At 38.4% G+C, this 8,954-nt stretch overlaps 1 protein-coding gene across 1 annotated transcript in view; it reads left to right on the top strand.

Annotated features, from left to right (window-relative positions):
- Positions 1–287: 287 nt before the first annotated feature.
- LOC148135608 (putative G protein-coupled receptor 139) overlaps positions 288–8,954 on the top strand; it is a 29,202-nt gene continuing 20,535 nt past the window's right edge. Inside the window, exons 1-2 of the mRNA XM_087984607.1 lie at positions 288–354; positions 2,929–3,815. Of these exons, the coding sequence (XP_087840733.1) occupies positions 288–354; positions 2,929–3,815 (954 nt within the window). The remainder of the gene's footprint in view (positions 355–2,928; positions 3,816–8,954) is intronic.

Genomic DNA, 8,954 nt, shown 5'->3' with positions numbered 1-8,954 from the left:
CTTATCAGACAATATGTATCCACATTTTGTACTATTGAAGGAAGGTGAAGGGGTATAAGATGTTTTTAATTCAGCATTAGAAAAATCTCTGCTATGTCACATCACAAATGTATTCAGTTTTGTAAGTTGTTTGTTCAAAATTAAAAGAACATGGAATGATGATGCAATTTCAATATTCCCTTGACTCCCTTAATGATATAACTGAGAAGCTCTCCGGGTGAAATAACTCAGTCTCTTGACAGAGAGCTTAGCTACAGCGCCCAAGGACTTAAAACTGCGCGCAAAGAATGCTCCAAAAACTGTACAGCGCTGAGAAGATATATTACCCAATACTCGCTTTCATTGGTGTTCCTGGTAAGCATGATTTATGACCATTACACTTGTGTGAATATGAGGTTGAACTTTTTTTTTAATATAAGTTTGAGAATGGCCCATTTCAATCAGCAGGTGAAAACTGTTCAGTAAAAAGCTTATCAATGGTATAACTTTGATAAGTACTGATGTGATTCTCAATTCTTACTGAAGTACCTCAGGAATTAGATCTATATCTGCTGTATCAGATCTAGACTGTTCAGGAGAAAAGTTATGAAGCACATTTATACATAAAAATGATAGAGGCTTGGGACTTTTTTCCCAAAACGGGAGCAACTGCTAGATCACTTGCTACTTTTACATCCGAGACAGTGTTTTTTTTAATTAATTGAAGGTAATAAGGGAAATGGGCTAAATACAGGCATATGGGGATATAGATTATCCGTGACTTCATTAAATTATTCAACAAGGTCCAGTAGCTGAATTCCCCACTCTTGTTTCCATGTGATTTTATATTCTTTAATTTATTTATTCACTACATTCAATATATTAGGATTGGCAAATTTACCTTTTCTATTTAACTGAATTTACTCTGTTGCATTATTTCGAGTTGTGTCTATGGCATATTTGAATTGGAGTAAAATCATATTTAGTACCAAATGAATTGTGCAAATTATTCCATAGCTCACTGGCCTTGTTTTATGTTCTGCGTTGAATTCAGAATAAGATTGCTACCCTCCCAGTACTATTATATGTTATGGCGATGATTACAGTACAGATGTTATGACCACTTTCTTTTGCTTATTCCCTTTTGTATTTGTGTGAATAAGCCACTCACGGGAAAGAGTTATTCTCGTGTTGTCAAATATTACTTTTGTTAAACCTCCAGATGTTAAACCTGGTGAAAGTCCGTCGTTAAATATCTTATACTTATTCAACATTGCATGGCAGCCTTGCTTCTCTACTCGGACAGTTCATTTCAATTTGCATGCTTTTGAACGCTCAACATATTTTCTTTTTCGACATCCCCACGACAAGTGTGACAATTCCCTCCAGAGATTGGAAACTATTGGAGAAAGTTTTTTTTTTCTTATATTTGTGAACATGTGCCCTTGGACTCTACAAATATATTCAGGTTAACTTGTATCCTTAATATCTTAATGAACAGAATCGCCATTGATAGACAATATGCCTCAGGCTGAAATTTCGATTAATTCCCTCAAGTAACTGCTAATGGCAGACAGGCATCATTTCCACTGCAAATCACCGCTTGTACATGAGGTCATGTCCAGGAGTGAAAAGTCTTGCCGTTTGCTGACATTGATCCTGTTTAAGATTTTTTTTTGGAAATTACATCTCTGAACAATCCGGTTAAACACTCCAATGTTCTTGCTATTGGGACCTCTATGGTTCCATGTTAGACTTGTTTCCATAGGACACCTCGGAATTTCGCCTGTATTCTTCTTCCACTTAGCAAATTTTAGAAGAAAGCTATTTTGAAGACATTGTTTCCATTTTCTTCTGCTTCGTCTTATTGTCGATGTTCACTTGGTGTAATGAACACAATATTGTGATTACACAATTAGCATTTTATCCAGTCACCACACTTCATTTGATAACTTGTGTTTATCATGGAATTTGGCAAAATTGGAATGAACGGAATTAATGGGATATTGGGTTAATTTCTGATTGCGAGGATCTAAAGAATTGTGCTGCTGAGAGTCTTTGACATAGCCTGGCCTATATCAGTTTTCTCTGCTTCGAATTTCAAGGTCAATGGCACTTCCACTATAATGGTGCTTTTGATCCTCTGCCCTCCTGATCGAATAATATAAGTTGATCAGATGACATTTTACTTATTCCAAATCTCCAGTTTCGTCATAGTTTCAGCTGTTGACTCAATTCTTGAATCTAACCGATGACGCCCTTTCCTATTTGTTCCTTCTACTCATTTCAAATTTTAATGAATGCATAATTGGTTTAAGAGTTTAAATCGCGACTATCTTAAAGTTTTTTTTTATAACTGGCTCACAGCTCGAATCATTATCAATGTTTATCTCACCACAGAAACTGCCTAAGTATCTATGGCTTTCGTGTTTATTTATTTCAAAAGATTCACAGCACTTTGTGTATATTATCTTATCGCTGGTATTGAGTTTACAGAGTCTAGAGTTACACAGCACAGGAAACTGTTCAAGCAGTCCATGCCGACCATAATCCCAAATTAAACTAGTCCCACCAACATGGGTTTGACCCATATGCTCCAAGGGAACGTTTCTGACCTGAAACATCGACTCTCCTTCTTTGGTGTTGCATTTCTTTCTCGGTCCACTCTATATCCGCTCTGATTCTGTAACACCTGCAGATTTCACTATTTTTAGGTTCCTTGAACAAGCAGCTGGGCAGCACAATTCTAGAGATCATTGTCTTTTTTTTGTCATATATGGAAGCAGACATGTTTATACGGGGGTTGAGCACTTTTTATGTAATAACCTCTGGCATTATCCCAATTTAGTAATTTTTGATGTTATAGTTCTATCATGTCTAACTGAGCCAGGCATGGAATTGAATCCGAAAACAATTTCCAACATATTCGCTTCTTTGCACTTTGTACAGTTAATTTCATGGGAATTGGAGTACTCGCTCAAGGAAAGTGTGGCCTTTCCACCTGCACCACACGGTACCTCACAGCAATGGCTGTTGCAGATCTACTGTTCATTATCACTGATATCGTACTGTATCGGATCAATTATTATTATTTTCCAGAATCTTTCCTGAATATAACCCCTGTGTGCAATAGCATCTTCCTCATGAGTCGTATTGCCACAGACTGCTCGGTCTGGTTCACCATCACTTTCTCCCTTGATCGATTTGTGGCAATTTGTTGCCAGAAGCTGAAGATAATATATTGCACTGGCAAAACTGCAGCAGTAGTTTTAGCAACGACCTGCATTCTGCTGGGTATGAAAAACATTCCCTTCTACTTTGTAGTGGAACCTGGAGAAATAATTGATAATATACCATGGTTGTGTCTAGTAAAGCCAAGCTATTTTACTGAGCCTGGATGGATGGTATTTGATTGGTTTGACAGGATTATCACCCCGTTGCTTCCATTCACTTTCATCTTATTGCTCAATGCTATGACAGTTCAACGCATTTTAGTGGCTACTCGCATCCGTAAGGTACTGAAGTGTCAGAACAAAGAAGAGAAACACAATGACTCAGAGATGGAGAGCAGACGCAAGTCCGTAATTTTACTCTTCACCATTTCTGGCACGTTCATATTGCTTTGGTTGCTGTCTGTTATAGAGTTCATGTATTATAACATTACAGGTAAAAGTATTGAGAACTATAATGCTTCTGAACATATATTTCAACGAGTTGGGTATATGTTGGTGAACTTAAATTGCTGCACAAACACATTTATTTACGTGGTGACCCAGTCCAGGTTTAGACGGCAGCTCAAGAACGCAATGCAATATCCAGTTTTGTTAATCATTCAAGTATATAGTAAATATAAATATTGAGAACAAGCAAATACATAATTCAACAACCGAAGTCTGCATTTTCATTCTGAATTCCAAATGTTTATTAAATGCGTAATACTGGTAATTATTGCGATTTTCATAATGCTAGCAATGTGTACAAAGTCTGGGCCAGAGGAGCAACAAGGCGCTTCACCCCCTTAGAGCGTATGATGGGAATGTTAACTTATGTTTCCTGCTTTGCTTTACTATAATGGTTTCATTTTCAGATTCTCAAAGCCACGCAGATATCCATACACGTTCATATTAATGCCAGAAAAGTGCGCAAATGTAGACCTTCTGTAAATCCAATGCCGTTCTTATTTTTATTCACTGTAACAGCTGTTCTTATAAAAGATAAATAAAGCCCCTGGACCATGTTTTACCTGATATTTGTATGCAGTCATGGCTCCATAGATTCCATAAAGTCTGTTGAAGTAAACTTGTTGAATAAAGAAGTGTATCATGAAGTATAACCATAGCTTGATTCAGTTTGGAAAACCTCGGACTAAAAACAAATTGAAACATTACATTCAGAATTAACCTTTTACGATGTGCCCAGAAGAGGAAACATATCCTCACTAAGACACCAATTGCATTCCTTTCTGTTTTAGCATCAAGATTCACAAGAGATACAAGGGAAGGATCGAAATCAATATACAGTTTTGAATAAGACACCAGTTTTTCAAATGAGCCTCTATGTAAGTTCTCGAAACTAAATAAGACTTGGAGTGCAATTAAATTTTGTAGACCAACATTGGAATGATACCATCTGGGGAAGTGTTGTCACACAGTGTTTCTTGGATGTCGTGGAGATGGGTCGGAAGGTGGATGATGAGAGGGGTGAGATGGTGGTGGGATGGAGCAATGTATTAACAACAGTCAGATAGCCATATATGACATCTGCTGAATTTCATTTCATTCACGTAACCAACTTGGCATTCCAATCTTTTGGAAAATTGAGACCTTCCTATGAAGATTTTTGTGGGTCGGTTGGGAGGCAATGGCCGAGTGGTATTATCGCTTAGACTGTTAATCCGGAGATTCTGCAAATACTATGGAATCCCGGGTTCAAATCCTGTCATAACAAATTGTCTAATTTGAACTCAGTTAAATTTGAAAGTAAGAGTCTAATGACCACCATGAGACCACTGCTGATTTTCAGTAAAAGAAAATCATCTGGTCACCTTATATCCTTCAGGGAAGGAATCTGCCATCCTTACCTGGTCTGGCCTACATGTGACTCCAGGCCGACACAAATATGGTTGACTCTTAACTGCCCTCTGAGCAATTAAGGATTGACAACAAATGCTGGCTTGTCCAACGATGCCTTTAGCCCAAGAACGTAACAAGAACATGTGGCAGAATTCAGTGAATCAATCATGTCGCTCAACACAAATTTCCAGAAGTCAATTCGGGATGGGCAAGAAAGGTCTGTTGTAGACGGACCATCACATCCCAGGCAAGAATGCAGGAGTAGTGAATTCATGGTTACTGAAGGGCATCTCACGTGGCTACTGGCATCTTTCTGATGCCCAAGACTTTGGGCTTGTTACACTCGATTTCAATGATGTCTCCTTTTTGAACCTGCGACTGCTGAAAACCGTTTCAGTAGAACCCCTTTTGTATATTCTCCAGTTACTTTCAGTTTCAAACTGTATAACTCTAAAAAGTGTAAGCTGCTCAGCTGGATGCTGCCTTTCATGTCGGCTATCGTGGTTTCTCTACATTACACTTCTTGAAATCGAGACCCTCGCTAAAATATACTTCTTTTCCAGTCAGTAGAGGGTGATGTGGCGAAATAGAGCTAATCTTGTTTTATCCGGGCAGTCTGTCGCCTCCATATAAACTATTACGTAATTTTGTTGGATTGCTTTCGGCATATAGCTGACAGTAAAACCACCAACTTCTTATGGTGACTATAGACACTATGCTTGCACAGATCAAAGCATGAAACGAACATTCATGAAGTGAAGCAAAATAAATTTTAAAATTGAAATATTGAAATGATAACATCATCAGTAGTTAGCGGCGGGGCTTACTTTGTTCTTGTACTAAAACTTCCAGTGTAATTTACTCCATCAACACGATCTATTTTGACAAGCCATGAACTATATTTGTTTATGTGACAACGGTCTGTCAGGCTGTTTGAGTGCACTGTGACAAATGGTAGTCCGCAGGGATGTGCCTTTCCTTTTTAAATCTTGATACTCATTAAGTAAGTGAAGTGGATTAAATTAACATACATTGCAACACTTAACTAATACATCATCTGACGTTACTTTTCCAAAGAGATTGCTGGAGAATTTCAAACTCATACAACAATTTGAAACTAATTGTGCACTGAATATAACCAAGCGCCTTAATACAGATTGCTAAATGTCAGGGAATCAGCCATAGAGTCATAGAGCCCAACAACACAGAGACAGGCCCTTCGGCAAAACAGCTCCATGCCGATCAAAATGTCCATCAACGCTAACTCAATTTCCCTGCACTTGGACCATATTCTTCTAAACCTTTTCAATCCATGTATTTGTCTAAATACCTTTCAAATGTTGTTAATGTACCCACATAAACCACTTCTGCTAGCAACTCATCCCATATGTGTACCGCCCTCTTTTCAAAAACTTGGCCTCAGTTTCGCTGTGCTTCTTTCACCATTGAACTTAAACTGATGTCCTCTAGTCCTTGATTCTGCAAGTCTGATGAAAAGACAGAGTGCATTCAATCTATCCATGACTCGCATGATCTTAGTCACTTCTATTAGATTCCCTCCCATCATAATGTTGCTCCATGTTGCAACGTCACATTAAACAATACTTCTCTTACATTGCAAAATCTGGCAAAATTATGAAGTATCTAATCATATTATAATCTTTCAAAAAGATGTCGTCTACTCAAAACAAATTACAGAGGCTTGAATTGAAACCTGAAATCAGCATTAACTATGTCCAACATAGTCTCTTTAAACTTTGCTGACTCCTGGACTAATGATGCCTTCGAATTAGCACAGATCACCCAACTGTTAGACGGCAAACGATGAAAAAAATCTGTTCCGACACTGAAATGTTTGGAAATATTCCTTGTGACTTTGATCTGTTGTACATGATGTGTGACTCTAGACAACTGGTAATATCGTGTTAAGAAGTTATATGAAATAAAATGAACATGTAACGCTGGCCTTTCCAATGACAGTTGATCCCCATGAAAGAATAAAAATTGGATACATATATAAACTGGCCCATCTCCACTAATCAATGCACTACCCCAAAACCGATATGACTACATAATCCATTCCGTTTAGACATCATAAAGAGAGAAAATACAAATGTGCAAAGTTCCAAGAAACGGGTGCAATGATCGTCCGTTGTTCAGGATAAGTTGGCCACAAAAGCAGGGACATTTCCTTTGGACAGAATGAAAGAGACATGAATAACCAGGGAAAGGGATTATTAAGTGGTGATCTTAAAGGAAATTGGGGCTACAATGGTGTTGACGTATGCACAGCGAATCAGCTTACAAACGGCATGAATATAGATTTTCTTGGTTAAAAAGTAGTCAGTTGCTAATTATTAATCAGAGAGAATCCTATATCTGCATGACAGAGAGTCCATACTGTAGGGAAATATACCGAGGCAATATGGGCACAGTGAAGACATGAGATGGGTGCAATCACTCTGATAGGATTATGCAATAGCCACGCTCCCCCCCCAAACAGCATGTGGGGCATTGAGCAACAAATATGTAGGCAGATTATGGAAAGATGCAATAAAAGAGTTGCTATATTGGATGACTTTAATTTCCCCTACTTTGACTCGACTTCCCTTACAGTAACAATCTTCGATGGTTTAGCATTTGTTGAGTGCCTCCAATTAGGTTTCATGAAACAATATGTGGGTAGTCCAACTGGAGTAGGGCCAGACTGAACCTTGTACTGTGTAATGAACCAGGCCAGGTAACTGACATTGAAGTGGGACAGCATTTTGGAAAGACTGAACTAACGTTTTAAGCTAGCTATGAAAAACATAAGTCATGACCTTGACAGAAGGTGTTAAATTGAGGGCGCAAATAACGTCAGCATTAGGCAGGAGCTAAGGAGCGATAATTGGGAGTTGGTGTTATCAGGCGAGTTCAAATTTGACATGTGGGAATTGATTGCAGACGTGCTCATGAGTGTTCAGGACTGGCATATTCTAGTAAGGAAGAAGGACAAACATGGCAAGGTAAGAGACCCTTGGATAAAGAGGGAGATTATGAATTTCATCAAATGGAAAAAAGAAGCATATTTAAAGTTTAGGACACCATAATGCGACAGGGCCTGTGAGGAATATAAAGAAAGCAGGAAAGAACTCAAGCAGGGAATAAGACAGCAAGAAGGAGCCATGAAATGACCTTGGCAATACGTTTAAAGAGAATGCCAAGACTTTCTATACATATATAATAAAAAAGGATAACCAGCGAGAAGGTAGGAACACTCGAGTACAATGAAGGGATCTTATGCTTGACGGCAGAGGACGTATGTGGTATCATAAATGTGTACTTTGTACCATTATTCACACAGAAGAAGGATATAGAGGATAGTAGGATTTGTGTGCGGTAGGTTGATATGCTATGGTATTTTGAGATCAAAACAGAAGTGGTGTTGGGTCTCCTGAAGACTATTAAGGTGGTTACGTCAACGGTATCTACTACACGTTAATGAGAGAGGGAAGAAAGGAATCTGCTGGGCCATTGACCAAGATATTATTATCCTCTTTAGTTATTGGAGAGGTCCTGGAGTACTGGTGAGTAGCTAATGACGTTCCTCTGTTCAAGTACGGAAATAGGGATAATCCAGGAAACTATAGATCGGTGAGTCTTACACTATCATTTGGGAAGGTAATGGAGAGAGTTCTTAGTAATAAGGTTTACATGGATTTGAAAAAGCATGGTCAAATTAAGGACAGTGATCATGGCACGTTATTACTAACTTGATTGATTTTTTTCTAGGAGATGACAAGTGATAGATGAGGCTAGAGCAGTGGATGTTGGCTACTTGGATTTTGTTAAGGCTTTCGACAAGTTCTGTCATGACAGGCTCATCCAGAAGATTAAGATGCATGGGATCCACGGGTGATC

This window comes from Chiloscyllium plagiosum, unplaced genomic scaffold (genome assembly GCF_037043375.1).
Source record: "Chiloscyllium plagiosum isolate Xiang-an unplaced genomic scaffold, Cpla_swu_hap1 HiC_scaffold_49, whole genome shotgun sequence".
NCBI lineage: Eukaryota > Metazoa > Chordata > Chondrichthyes > Orectolobiformes > Hemiscylliidae > Chiloscyllium > Chiloscyllium plagiosum.
This window is presented reverse-complemented; position numbering and strand designations above follow the sequence as displayed.